This window comes from Chiloscyllium punctatum, chromosome 12 (assembly GCF_047496795.1).
Source record: "Chiloscyllium punctatum isolate Juve2018m chromosome 12, sChiPun1.3, whole genome shotgun sequence".
Lineage (NCBI taxonomy): Eukaryota > Metazoa > Chordata > Chondrichthyes > Orectolobiformes > Hemiscylliidae > Chiloscyllium > Chiloscyllium punctatum.
Genome location: NC_092750.1, coordinates 66,856,568 through 66,871,596, shown reverse-complemented (window position 1 = coordinate 66,871,596; position 15,029 = coordinate 66,856,568). Strand labels below are relative to the sequence as shown.

The following is a 15,029-nucleotide window of genomic DNA, read 5'->3' as shown; positions in this document are numbered from 1 at the left end:
AAATAATGAGGGGCTTGGACAGAGTGGATAGGGGAGACCGGCTTGCCTGAGCACACAGGTCAGTTACAGGTTTAAAGTGATTGGTAGAATGACGAGAGGGACCATGAGGAAAACCTTTTTCACCCAGAGGATGGTAGGTATCTGGCATTAGTTGCCATGATCGGTGGTTGAGGCGGGAACTCTTAAATCATTTAAAGGAACCTGCATCGACACCTGATGTGCTGCAACTTCCAAGGCAACAGACCAAGTGCTGATACATGGGATTAGGATGGGCAGCTAGCTTATCCAGACAGGGCTGATACAATGGACTAAATGGCCTTTTATCTACGTTGTGACTTTTAATGAAAAACCTCCTCTCGATCTTTAGTGTCCTTTAGGGATGGAAATCTGCTATCCTTACCTGCTCTGGCCTCATGTGACTCCAGATCCACAGCAATGTGGGTGATTCATAAATGCCTTCTGAAATGGCCTGGCTCTGAAGACCGTTTTCAAATCCTCACTCAATACAGGTGAGGTACCAAATGATTCGAAAGGCCGGGGTTATTTTCCTTCGAATGGAAGTCAGTTATGTGGGAAAAAGGCCAACAAACCCTGGCCTTCTCAGTGATGCAGACATCACATGAACGAAGAAACAAAACTTATTAATAGGATTCTCCTGTAAAAAATTCCTGGTTGGAAAACAGAGGGCATCGTGCGCTTGGCCTATAAGGTGGGCTCCCTCTTGCCATATGAAGGCTAATCTTGGTCTGTCCTGTACAGAAAAAGGCAGTACCTTGCTCTGTCGGCTTCAGTGACAGCCGACCCTGGTGCACCGGCAGGATCTCCAGCTTAACATTGTCGGAGGTGCTGCTCAGGAGCTGGGTAGCCTCCAACACAGTGCAATGTTCAGTGCTCATCCCATCAATCGACAAGATGTGGTCACCAACATGCAACGCTCCACATCTAAAGCAGGAGCAGAAAAAGACATTTTAAAACTCCTTACTCACCAGAAACAGAAGTCAAGCTGATAGGCGTTCACCCTTTCACTTGTCCTGATCCAATATTAATACATTTAACGTCAAGAGTTGTGTTTTCAGAGCAAACTCCATTTTAAAACTTGAAATTAACAAAGTTGAGTTTTAAAAATTAATTCCCTTCCCTCTTTTCTCTGTGTCCCTCTCTCTCTGTGCCATTAATTGAACCAAATTGAACAGCCCTGAGCTTTTGACAATGTCAGTCAGTGGATACTGCATGAGGTGCTGAACAAGGACAGAGAGTGGTTGAAAATTCTCCTCCTCATTTTCGAACATCCTCCTGATCTCTCCCCCGACCCTATTACCAGTCCATTACTCTTCTCCTGCCCTGTGTTCTTCCATCCTGTGCACTACCTACTGCACTACCACCCTCCATGTCTCTCGTGTTAATACACTTTTAATTCCACTGCATGGGATTTCGAAGCCCCAAACTCTGGATTCCTTCTGCAAAACTAATCTTCTCTCACTCTCATTTAAACTACTGCTTAAAGACCCAAGGTTTTAGTCCCTTTGTCTCATTGTATTGTTTACTATTAACACTTAATTACACTCCTGTAAAGTACCTGAGGACAATTCTCCATTTCCAAGGTCCCAGAGATTCGCATTGACCAGCAATATAAATCCTGTGGCTACAAAATCAGGTCAAAGGCTGGGAGATCCATCGTGTACAACTCCCCTTCTGACTCTCCAAAGTCTGTTCAAGGAAAATTTCAAGTGGGCCAAGGAATCCTCCCCACTTGCCTGGATGGGGGCAACTCCAACAGCACTCAAGAAGCTTGACACCATCCAGGACAAAGCAGCCCTCTTGATTGGCACCACATTCAGAAATATCCACTCCCCTTCAACACTGATGCTCAGTAGCAGCAGTGTACTATCTACAAGATGCACTGCAGGAATTCATCAAAGACCCTGAGACAGCACTTTCCAAACCCACAACCACTACCATCTAGAAGGACAAGGGCAACAGATACATGGGAGCACCACCCACCTGCAAACTCCCCTCCAAGGCACTCACCATCCTGATTTGGAAACACATCACCGTCCCTTCACTGTCGCTGGGTCACTTTCCCTCAACTCCCTTCCTAAACAGACAGTGGGTGTTGCTACGTCCACGGACTGCAGCAGTACAAGAAGGTAGCTCACCACCACCTTCGGCAGGGCAGCTGGGAGTGGGTCATAAATACTGACCGAACGAGCAATGCCAATGTCCCGTAACAACTGAGCCAGACCTTCCCAAGCTGAGTCCCCTATTGAAACAACAGAGAATGAGCTGAGTACCTGTCCACAATGCTCGCTGCTTTGATCTTGTCAAGGACAATGACTTGTTTGTTGCGATGTGTCCCGCTGGACAGTGACATTCCCAGTGTGCAACCCGGAGTTTTTGTGATTTCCACCAGTAAAGGACCGGAGGCATTGAGTACGGAATCTGTAAGATAGACCATCCATCACCACCATTGTCCAAATATATACCCTTTTGAATTATATTCTCTGTCGACTCAAAAGCTGCAAGGTTCCATCAACCAATACAAACTGGCCAGTGGAATTGCAAATGAAAATGTTTCACCTTAACCTGCAGCCCCAGAGAAACAGAATAAAACACAGATACCGGTCTGATTGAGGGGTCCAGATGATTCACGTGGAAAATACCAGACAACAAAGGGTGAGCTACAGGGTGAAATCGATTGGAGAGTTAACATAGACAGAGAGAGACTCGCTTAAAACCAGCAATCTAGGATCCAAGACCGAGCTAGGATGCTGCTGGATTTGAGGTTCGGCACTGGGTCAGTGGCCAATTCAAGTCAATACAGGTGGCATGAGGTCAAGGTCTTTCTGAGGGCAGGACTGCACTGGCAATCGAGTAGCAAAACAGACTAAATGTAACCCAATTGTCCTGCTGAGTTAATTTGAACCGAGTTGTTTTTTTTTTGAAAGGTCATGCGCAGCACATTCTAAAACGGTCTGATTTTTGGGGAAACTCTGGTTTTGAGCTCGCTGGCTTTGAGAGAGTGTACCTTTCAAACAGCGGAGCCCTGGGGTGAGGCAGAGGCTGGAAGGTAACAAAAGCATGCTTGATGTACAGGATAATGGAAACACAGGAGTGAGGTCCAGACCCAAACACCACTGATGAGGCGGTATGGTTAAAATGTGATCGCTGATGCCAGGACATCCATGGAAACACAAACCCTGATCTTTCTTTCTTCACACAGTCATTTTCATACATTCCTGATGGGAGGGTATACCCCCACAAAAAAAGTCTTTCCTCAAACCTTGTGCTCCCTTTCCCTTCCAGGGCTGTGTATCCCTGCTCCAAATCTCCTTGCCCCGAGGGTGTCCCATCCTGGTCCTGACCAACGTGCTCCCAACGCACCTATCACCTAGTGCCCAGCCTGCAGTTCCAGTAATGGCCACCACTCCCAGTGGTGCTGCTGGCATATCACAGAGCCACCGGCCAATCAGATTGGCCGGTGACTTTTCGAAGCAAGACTTTTTAAAAATTTTTTCACAGGATGGGGGTGCCACTCACAAGGCCAGTTGCCTATCCCTAACCACCCTCAAGAACAAATACGTCAATTGCTGTGGGACTGGAGTCACATGTAGGCCAGACCAGGTAAGGACAGCAGATTTCCTTCCCTGATAGACACGAGTGAATCAGATGGATTGTTAATAACAATCATTTTGTGGTGACCATCACAGTGACTAGCTTTCAACTCCAGATCTTTAATAACTGAACTGAGATTTAGACTGAGATTTGAAGCCACGCCCCCAGAACATTAACCTGAACCTCTCGATGACAAGCCCTCATCTTCCGAAGCATGGGAACAAAAGTCCTATCTCATGTGAGGTAAAGTCCCTTGAAGCTTGAGATAGCCCAAGAAATAAAACTCGACACAATGGCTGTGGAACTTTGGTACTGCATTTCAAATTTAAGCAGTTAATCTATTTTATAATTAACAGAATCAGATAATTCAGTTCATGTTTATGTGCATTTTGACCTTTAACATCAGGCATTAGGTCAAGAACAAGACACAGTAAGCTCGATCCTCAGTTTTACAGTGGCTCTTTCAGTGTCAGATATCCAGAATTTTTGACTTTTGTTTCAGATTCCTTGCATCTGCCGTCTTTTCCTTCCGTACGTGAGAATCCAGGGCTGTTCTCCTGACAACTGAGGAAGTTCAGGGGGGACTCAGTAGACGTGCTGAGGTTCTAAATAATTGTAACAGAGCTGGAGCAGACCAAGGGAGCCAAATGGCCTCCTTCTAAGCTGTATCATTCTCTGAAGCTATGCATAAAGTCACCAGTCTCTAGAAGCAAGTTGTAAACGTGAGTCTAGTTTGGATGGTTTATAAATAAAACAATGGCTTCACAGGTCTGAGCTCTAATTTGAGGTATTCGCTCATCATGTGAGCTCCAAGAATGGTTTATTATTTTAACATCACTGTGGGGATTCTGCTGTTGGTTATTGACCGCACTTTAGTTTCTAATATTGCTGATTTGGCGGAGGTAGGGGTGTGCTCCTCTTCATATGCAGATCTAAAATAGGACTCACGATCCATAACTTTGAGAGGATCAGGAATTGAAGCTGCCACTAAGTGGGAAGCACTCAGATGCTGTTCTCTCGGCATAGTGAAGCTTTTGTTTTTAAAATCAGCGCAGTTTTTTTTTTGAGTAGCGTGGAAAGAGATGTGCTGTTGGTGCTTTTCATCGTGCCCTCACCAGGACAGACTTGCAAGAATCTGAAGGTGAACAATAATTTATACTGCACGAGCAGGGTGCCAACTGATCGGCAAGTCGACTATAAGCTGTTTCGCTGTTTGGGATTCTTGTGATTCTGTGCTGGTGAGTGCAAGATGAATATGTTTATCAGCAACATCCTAGCACACATTTAATTGGAATACAGCAGGAACAGAACAAGCTCCACTGCAAGTAATATTAGGAGAGTGCGGTGAGCAGTCGTGCAAGGAGAGCCAGGAGGGATGTTTCAAAGGGAAGTGATTGCTACCAGCTAATCAGCATCACTCGCAAACAAGTGGCTTGCCATTTGTCAGACAAGAGATGTAAGTGAAACCACAGGAGCAGCATTCACCATTAACCCTTTATCAAACAGAGTTCAAATAATTTTGGGGAGTTTTAGAGGGCATTGAAGATTGTTTTGCTTTCTTCCACTCAATTTTATTTAAGGAAATTGATCTGATCTGCTGAAGGTTTGTGAGTGGTTTGAAACATTGATATGATGAGAAGCAGGAGAGATCTATCATCAGGCATGTCCCTTTTGTCTCAGTGTCTATACTGCAATTGATTCTCACTGGATTTGAAGTTCAAGATGCAAATTATAGATTGGTAAATTACCTCCACATTTCAGCCCTGACATCAAAACATCTCCAGAAGAAATGATTGTTTCTTTGTTCAGAATTTAACTTGCATGTGCATCCTTAACAGAGTTACAGTAACCATTATATTTGGGTGATAGGGCAGAGCAATGAATTTGTCATGTTTGAGGTACAGAATACAAGCTCTGTATGGGGGTACAGTGTCAAAGGGTTAACTGTATTCGTTTTAAAATAGTGATGGAAAAGGATAGACCAGGTTTAAAAGTTGAAGTTCTAAATTGGAGAAAGGCCAATTTTGACGGTATTAGGCAAGAACTTTTGAAAGCTGATTGGATGTTCGCAGGAAAAGGGACGGCTGGAAAATGGGAAGCCTTCAGAAATGAGATAACAAGAATCCAGAGAAAGTATATTCCTGTCAGGGTGAAAGGGAAGGCTGCAGGTGTACCTGAGAACTCTGTGGGAAGCTAGAGAAGTGATTGCTGGGCCTCTCGCTGAGATATTTGGATCATCGATAGTCACAGGTGAGGTGCCGGAAGACTGGAGGTTGGCAAACATGGTGCCACTGTTTAAGAAGGGTGGGTAAAGACAAGCCAGGGAACTACAGACCAGTGAGCCTGACCTCAGTGGTGGGCAAGTTGTTGGAGGGAATCCTGAGGGACAGGATGTACATGTATTTGGAAAGGCAAGGACTGATTCGGGGTAGTCAACATGGCTTTGTGCATGGGAAATCATGTCTCACAAACTTGATTGAGTTTTTTTGAAGAAGTAACAAAGAAGATTGATGAGGGCAGAGCAGTAGATGTGATTATATGGACTTCAGTAAGGCGTTCGAAAAGGTTCCCCATGGGAGACTGGTTAGCAAGGTTAGATCTCATGGAATACAGGGAGAACTAGCCATTTGGATACAGAACTGGCTCAAAGGTAGAAGACAGAGGGTGGTGGTGGAGGGTTGTTTTTCAGACTGGAGGCCTGTGACCAGTGGAGTGCCGCAATGATCGGTGCTGGGTCCTCTACTTTTTGTCATTTACATAAATGATTTGGATACGAGTACAAGAGGTACAGTTAGTCAGTTTGCAGATGACATCAAAATTGGAGGTGTAGTGGACAGCGAAGAGGGTTACATCAGATTACAACAGAATCTGGACCAGATGGGCCAATGGGCTGAGAAGTGGCAGATGCAGTTTAGTTCAGATAAATGCGAGGTGCTGCATTTAGGGAAAGCAAATCTTAGCAGGACTTATACACTTAATGGTAAGGTCCTAGGGAGTGTTGCTGAACAAAGAGACCTTGGAGTGCAGCTTCATAGCTCCTTGAAAGTGGAGTTGCAGGTAGATAGGATAGTGAAGAAGGCGTTTGGTATGCTTTCCTTTATTGGTCAGAGTATTGAGTACAGGAGTTGGGAGGTCATGTTGCGGCTGTACAGGACATTGGTTATGCCACTGTTGGAATATTGCGTGCAATTCTGGTCTCCTTCCTATCGGAAAGATGTTGTAAAACTTGAAAGGGTTCAGAAATGATTTGCAAGTTTGTTGCCAGAGTTAGAGAATTTGAGCTATCGGGAGAGGCTGAACAGGCTGGGGCTGTTTTCCCTGGAGCGTCGGAGGCTGAGGGGTGACCTTATAGAGGTTTACAAAATTATGAGGGGCACGGATAGGGTAAATAGACAAAGTCTTTTCCCTGGGGTCGGAGAGTCCAGAACTAGAGGGCATAGGTTTAGGGTGAGAAGGGAAAGATATAAAAGAGATGTAAGGGGCAACTTTTTCATGCAGAGGGTGGTACACGTATGGAATGAGCTGCCAGAGGATGTGGTGGAGGCTGGTACAATTGCAACATTTAAGAGGCATTTGGATGGGTGTATGAATAGGAAGGGTTTGGCGGGATATGGGCCGGGTGCGGACAGGTGGGACTAGATTGGGTTGGGATATCTGGTCGGCATGGACGGGTTGGACCGAAGGGTCTGTTTTCCGTGCTGTATATCTCTATGACTCTATGTAGGAATACAGTGTGACAGACATCCCCCGTGGGATCCAATGTCATAAATCTCCACCTTGGCATACAATATGACAAGGTCCTTGTTGGTGTACATATGACAATCCTAGGTTCAGTTGAGCCTGGGTGAGGTATGAACGTCTCTTTGTGGATTTACAGTACAAAGTCTTCTTGATAGATGCAAGTACACAAGCTTCTTGTTATAGCTAAGCATAGCTACAACAACTCCTTATACTCCTGTCGGGTATAGGTCACAGACTTCTGATTGGGAAATTACACCACAGGATCCTTGTTGAGGTACAGGGCCACAGGATCCTTGTTGAGGTACAGGGCCACAGGATCCTTGTTGAGGTACAGGGCCACAGGCCCTTGATGAGAGAGATGGCCACATGCTCCTTGTTGAGGTACAGGGCCACAGGCTCCTTGTTGAGGTACAGGCCACAGGTTCCTTGTTGAGGTATTGTATCACAAGCTCCTTGTTGGAGAGGGCCACAGGCCCCTTGTTGGAGTAAAGGGTCACAGGCCTCTTGTTGGAGTAGAGGGTAACAGGCTCCTTGTTGAAGTACAGGGCCACAGGCACCTTGTTGAGGTATAGGGACACAGGCCCCTTGTTGGAGTAGAATACCACAGGCTCCTTGTTGAGGTACAGGCCACAGGCTCCTCGTTGGAGTATATGGCCACAGGCACCTTGTTGAGGGAGATGGCCACAGGACCCTTGTTGGAGTATAGGGCCACAGGACCCTTGTTGGAGTATAGGGCCACAGGACCCTTGTTGAGGGAGAAGGCCATAGGCTCCTTGTTGGAGTATAGGGGCACAGGACCCTTGTTGAGGGAGAAGGCCATAGGCTCCTTGTTGGAGTATAGGGGCACAGGACCCTTGTTGAGGGAGATGGCCACAGGCTCCTTGTTGAGGAATAGGGCCACAGGCCCCTTGTTGGAGTATAGGGCCACAGGACCATTGTTGAGGGAGATGGCCACAGGCCCCTTGTTGCAGTGCAGAAGTCATTACCTTCCTGGGAAAAATTCTGACAGTCTTCATGCTGAGGACGACGCTATCTGACCGTATGTTGTGTGTACAATATGCCAGTATTATTAATAAGGTAGAATATCAGAGTTTCCAAATTAATTGCAATATCACAATCCCATTTCTGTGGAACTGGTATACACACGTCAAGCTGCAGAACAGTATCACAGTCTCCTGTTTGGGATACAGTATGATAGTCTCCATTTTGGTGTAGAGTATTACTGTACTTGTGTTGGGGCACAGTATGTGAGGGTAGAGCATATCTTTCTACTTGGTGGGTAGGTCTCAAACCTGCCACGCTGGGGTACGGTGTCACAGTGTCCACGCTGGGGTACGGTATCACAGTGTCCACGCTGGGGTACGATGTCACAGTGTCCACGCTGGGGTACGGTGTCACAGTGTCCACGCTGGGGTACGGTGTCACAGTGTCCACGCTGGGGTACGGTGTCACAGTGTCCACGCTGGGGTGCGGTATCACAGTGTCCACGCTGGGGTGCGCTGTCAGAGTGTCCACGCTGGGGTGCGGTATCACAGTGTCCACGCTGGGTTGCGGTATCACAGTGTCCACGCTGGGGTGCGGTATCACAGTGTCCACGCTGGGGTGCGGTATCACAGTGTCCACGCTGGGTTGCGGTGTCACAGTGTCCACGCTGGGGTGCGGTATCACAGTGTCCACGCTGGGGTGCGGTATCACAGTGTCCACGCTGGGGTGCGGTATCACAGTGTCCACGCTGGGGTGCAGTATCACAGTGTCCACGCTGGGGTACGGTGTCACAGTGTCCACGCTGGGGTACGGTGTCACAGTATCCACGCTGGGATACGGTGTCACAGTGTCCACGCTGGGGTGCGCTGTCAGAGTGTCCACGCTGGGGTGCGGTATCACAGTGTCCACGCTGGGTTGCGGTATCACAGTGTCCACGCTGGGGTGCGGTATCACAGTGTCCACGCTGGGTTGCGGTATCACAGTGTCCACGCTGGGGTGCGGTATCACAGTGTCCACGCTGGGGTACGGTGTCACAGTGTCCACGCTGGGGTGCGGTATCACAGTGTCCACGCTGGGTTGCGGTATCACAGTGTCCACGCTGGGGTACGGTGTCACAGTGTCCACGCTGGGGTGCGGTATCACAGTGTCCACGCTGGGTTGCGGTATCACAGTGTCCACGCTGGGGTGCGGTATCACAGTGTCCACGCTGGGGTACGGTGTCACAGTGTCCACGCTGGGGTGCGGTATCACAGTGTCCACGCTGGGTTGCGGTATCACAGTGTCCACGCTGGGGTGCGGTATCACAGTGTCCACGCTGGGGTACGGTATCACAGTGTCCACGCTGGGTTGCGGTATCACAGTGTCCACGCTGGGGTGCGGTATCACAGTGTCCACGCTGGGGTGCGGTATCACAGTGTCCACGCTGCGTTACCGTGTTCTATACCCATTCTGGCCCTCACCCCAATGAAGTTGATGTGCAAGTTTGATCATTGAATGCCTGCCAAGTGCTTTTTCCTGGAGACTATCACATCTGAACATGACCTTGTCTGCCTTAACCACAAGGGAAAAGAGTGATTCCCGATAATAATTATTGTCAATGTCACTGCGAGTGTCTTTGGGTAGTTAGCATTAACAGACCTTCCAGTCAAGGGAACAATCCAGTCTACAGATCTGCTTTTCAATGTACACACTGAAACTTGAGGTAAATCAATAAAAAGGGACAGCAACTTTAATGCCAGTCTTGATTACGATGCACTCTCTAGTAGGATCTATGGTTATTTACATATGAACAATTGCAGGAGCAGTGTCATCATTAAATATATGGCAAAGCCATCAAAACAAAACAAATACAGAGAATTATACAAATAATCTGAAGGACACAGGTGAGGAGTATTTTGTTCAGTTATATGAATTCTATCTGACCAAATGTCAGATAACATAGTTTAGCCAAGCATCAGGACACTGTGATCTTGTTGGATAATCGAATGCCGGCTAATCGAGGTTCCTCTGTACTGCAAATCCACCATGGTTGGTAGGTAAAGAAAAAGTTTTTTTTTTAAAAATGGAGAGGACTGAGGTAGAGTTCTCAAGGAGGAGCAATGTTCCCTCTGAGGCAGTTTGTAAAAGATGCCTTTGTAGCGATTGGAGCCTTCTTTCCTGGGCGGCGCCAGAGAAGTAATGTCATAAATCTAGAGTTCAGATGAAAATGGGGTTTTGGACAGGCCTGCCTGGCAGACCACAGTGAGGGTTGTTATTGGAAGGAGTTAGTATCTTATAGAGGTTCGAGGAGGAGGTTTATGGGAAGGGTGGGTGGCTATGACTCCATGGGAAAATGCCTTCAATAGATCTAGTGATGTCATCCCCCACTCCTGGAAGGAAGTAACTCTTTGCCTGCTGGACAGCACCCTGTACAGTGAAAGCTGTTAGGCTGCCCCCTTGTTCCGACCTTTCCCTGCCACTTCAATTAAAACAGTGCAAGGGGAATGAGACCCTTCATGGCCATTAATTGTCGACTTCAGTAGGCTCATAGGTTGACCCGGCTTGATGCCTTTTTTGGAATATGGCTGGAGGTGGGCAACAAGTCAGCAGGCAGACCTTCTTTTAGTTCAGGAAGGAGTCTTCGCCCAAGTTCAAATCCTCCAATGGGGGAAGAGGGGGCTTTTCTGTAGTTTACCCCCGATGTTTACCCCACCTTAGAGACAGAGCACAAATTAGAGGCTAACACTTCAATGCAGCCACTCATGAGTTGTCCAATATCGGGAAGCCTACATTTCAGAAGAAACTGTAAGTTAAAGCACAAAAGAGACTGTTGGGGGAAATGTTAAAGGCGTGACACTTGTTCAAAATTCCCCTTGATGGGAATGGATGGAGGAAAAGTACAAGACTGAACTCTAGTCTGGATAAGGGATGTGCTTTGGCAGACCCCAGACTTGTTCTTCTCCTTGAGTACTGCTGTGTGTACTCTCCTTGAGTTTCTCTCACCTACCAGTCCCACATTTGGTGCCCAGAAGCTGGTCAGTTCTCTGTGTTGGCTGGTGATGAGACTGTATGGCATGTGGATTGGAGAAGATTCGGATGATCAAATGTTGATCAAGAACATTTTCCATTATATGTTAGCACCTCCTCCACTCCTGCACCCCTGTAAATAAACTTCCACCAACACGGCACCACACTCCTTACCCATGACGTTGACATCATACTCGATCTGGTAGATGGCTTCTTGCCCACACTGCCTCATGATGTTGAGGGCTTCTCCATGATTGACATTGTGAAGTGGAATCCCATCCACACTCAATATCCGGTCCCCAACTTTCAACGTCCCCTCTCTGCAAACACACAGACAAAAATTGTTATCTTTTTGGGCTGTTCCATCTTTGACTGGGAGGACAGACTGGGGAGCTGGTGTTAGGGCACCAGTGGGCATTATCTAGAGAGAGAATCCCCTTCTTAGGAGCAAAATCCCCTTCTTTTTCTCTCTCATTTCGAACCCTGGTGATGTCCTTCCCATCAAGCCCACAGCCAAGTGTGTGGCTGAGATTAGGGTGCACGGGTGGGGAAGGAAGGGTTACAGCAGGGATATCAGAAGAGTGGCATGTCCTTTAGCCTTCCACCATTCGCACCATTGTAACAGTTGATGGATGCCTCAAAGTTACCAACTCTAAAGCAGCAGAACAACAGACATTTGGAGTAATGGCTGTATTCCCAAGCAATGAGGGACAAGTACTTTCTTCCAGTTACTCTTCAGTATCTAACACCAATCCTTTCAAGAGAGAGAGAGAGAGAGAGAGAGAGAGAGAGAGAGAGAGAGAGAGAGAAGTTGTTACCTATCCGCAGGCCCACCATGCCTCACGTGGGTCACCACCAATGCACGAGACTTGTTCCAGTCTTCATGGGCTCCACCTGCAACACAACGTCCAGTTTCCTCAGAGCTTCTACTGTTTCAAAGAGACAATCACCTGCTCTCCCATCTGACTGCTTCTCTGGTCCCTGACCCTAGCACAGAATGAGCTGGCTGAGAAGATGTGTGGGCAAGACACAGACATAAAGAGCCCTGATCAAGTGGGTGTACACCAACTCTTTGGATCAGAGTGGGAGACGTCTTAGTGGGAGACTTCTCTTTCAGATATCTCTTCTCTGAGTAGAAGAGGTTGACAGACTCTTTTTATTTGTTACGTTGTCAGCCTGTATTAATGGTAGTGTGTTCCCTTCTGAATCAAAGGTTTCATCTTCACTTCTGGAAAGATCTCAGTTTGGCCCTGGAAGTGAGACTGTCACCTCAGAGTGGTAAGGAAGTGGGTTGAGTTCATCGCCATGAAGCCTGAGTATGTGTCTCGGCTAGCACCTGCCATAGTACTGAGGTAGTACAGTACAAACAGATGTCACCTTTCTGATCAGATGCTGAACTGAGACCTTATCTGCTCCCTCAGCCAACTCTTATTGTGCAATCTTGTCTGAGAGCCCAGACATCCATTAGATTGTTCAGACAGCTGAGCCCCAGGGTAAACATTGCTCGATTAGCAGCTCTTCATCTCTTCTATCATTTGCACTTTTTAAAAAAAAATTTAACCTATTTTTCTAACCAACCTATGCAGAGGTGTTATTAAACACCTTGGAGCAGGTGGGACTTGAACCCAGGCCTTTTGGTTCAGGGGTAAGGACATTACCACTGTGCCACAAGAGGGCCTTTTGTACACTGATTCGTTCCACCAGATAAAGAGGTGTCAAGCAGTTATAGCTTCTGCTATCGATTGTTAAAATAGCCGAGATGATGGGTATGTTTATTGCCCAGTAATAAAAGGAGTTAATAATAGGTGAGTAAGCATGGAGCACCATAGTTTGTACAGGGTTCTACATGGCTTTGGCAGTGGATAGTGTCATGACTTGGGAGGGAGGAGAGAAAGGGCCATGGGAAGGCGGGGGGTGCAGGAACACAGCTCTTTAGGATTGTGGTTCATGTCAGCTTTGAGGTACCTTGACCCACGAGTCTAATAAAACCTGCTCAACTCTATGAGACTTAGGGGGAGAGACTAGGACATGTCCAATCCTGCAGTGGATCGACTAAGTCAGTGTGGACTCACACCTTTAATCTGCACTGGTGAATACTGGGGACATGGGGAATGGGGTCAGGAGTCAGGTAAGGGCCTCAATGGAGTTTCCCTAACTCCGTGAAAACATCCAGGTCCTCCTTTTTGCCAAATACTTTTATTCCCTGAGGGCCCATCCCTTTAATTGCTGAGTAATGGAGAAATGGAACCCCAGCTGATTAATAGTGATTCATTCTTGTGTGTAGCTGCCTTGTTACTGTAGTGTAATGTTTAATATTGTCCACACATGATAAAAGGGCCCCGGTTTGATACCAGGTGGAAAACATTTCTAAAGTTGAGGTATCAACACTTGGGCTATCGTAGCTGGCTGAATCAGGTTCCACTGGGTGCGTGTGCATGTGAGGGTTCTTGCAGTGCAGTGGTAGCGTCTCTACTTCTGAGCCAAGAGGACTGGGTTCCAGCCCCACCAGAGGTGTGTCGTAACATCTCTGAGCAGGTTGATTCAGAAATATCTCCACGGGCTGTTCCAATGTAGCGGTTATGTCCATAACTCTGGAATGGGAGGTTCAGGTACAAGACTCACCTACTCCAGAGGCTTGTAATAACATCTCTGTATTATTTCTTTTCAGAAAGTATCTCCACTAGGCAGGCCTGAATCAGACAAATACTGACTGCAGAAGCAACTGAAGGAAGAGAGAAACATTGAAATTAAGGAAAATGACTAACCCCTCATCACAAAGCCAAAGCTGTTCCCCTCCTTGTAGAGCGAGATCTCAATGGTCTTTGGAATAACTCTTGAATTGCTATCTGAAGCTGAAACAGAAAACAAAAGAGGATTTTGTTTTTGTTATACAAGCGGATTTGTTACACGGAACAGGTCTTTAGCCAGTCTGGTGCTGAATCATATAGACCATGGAGGTACCAGGCGGGATCCTTGCTGATCGCAACTAAGATAGCAGTGCAGATGTTCCTTTTGGCTTACCTCTGAATTACAGAGGTGAACTATCTGTAAGACCAGCCAGGATTCCTTCTGTTGACTGCTGTCCAGTAACTGAGGGCCAAATACCTCCACTTGGACATCAGTTGAAGGTAGGCCCAGATGGAGTTGTGACATCACTCATTTGGCATTCATTGTTGAGCCTCACCTGAATGGCAACTTGAGTGGGACACTATCGGATGACTGACACCTCTGGGAATTGTATACAAACATGTCTTCAGGGTAAAAAGAAGGAGATGTTCGTAAGACATTAAGAAATACATAGATTTTTTTTAAAAATCATTCATGGAATCAATGCCAGCATTTATTGCCTATGTCCAGTTATTCGAGAAGGTAGTAGTGAGCTGTCTTCCTGAACTGCAGTGCTCCTTTTGTTGTAATAGTGAGTGAACGAATGACAATACATTTCCAAGTCAGGATAGTGTGCGCTTTGGAGGGGAATTTGCAGATGAAGGAGTTCCTGTGTATCTGCTGCGCCTGTCCTTCCAGGTGGAAGTGGTCATAGGTTTGGAAGGTATTGTGAAAGTGGTTTTGATGAATTTCTGCAGTGACTGATAGTCTCATACTGTTGCTACTGAGCATCAGTGTTGCATTTTTGTGGATGTGGTGCCAATTAAGTGGGCTGCTTTGTCCAAAGACACAGTAACAAG

At 46.8% G+C, this 15,029-nt stretch overlaps 1 protein-coding gene across 7 annotated transcripts in view; it reads right to left on the bottom strand.

Moving 5' to 3' along the window:
• Nucleotides 1-15,029, bottom strand: part of grip2b (glutamate receptor interacting protein 2b) — a 334,440-nt gene that overhangs the window by 84,221 nt on the left and 235,190 nt on the right. For all 7 annotated transcript variants that reach the window (XM_072582688.1, XM_072582694.1, XM_072582689.1 and 4 more), the window contains exons 5-9: nucleotides 14,109-14,195; nucleotides 12,162-12,237; nucleotides 11,518-11,663; nucleotides 2,292-2,439; nucleotides 773-942 (exon numbers count right to left, since the gene is read on the bottom strand). In XM_072582688.1, coding sequence (XP_072438789.1) covers nucleotides 773-942; nucleotides 2,292-2,439; nucleotides 11,518-11,663; nucleotides 12,162-12,237; nucleotides 14,109-14,195 — 627 coding nt within the window. The remainder of the gene's footprint in view (nucleotides 1-772; nucleotides 943-2,291; nucleotides 2,440-11,517; nucleotides 11,664-12,161; nucleotides 12,238-14,108; nucleotides 14,196-15,029) is intronic.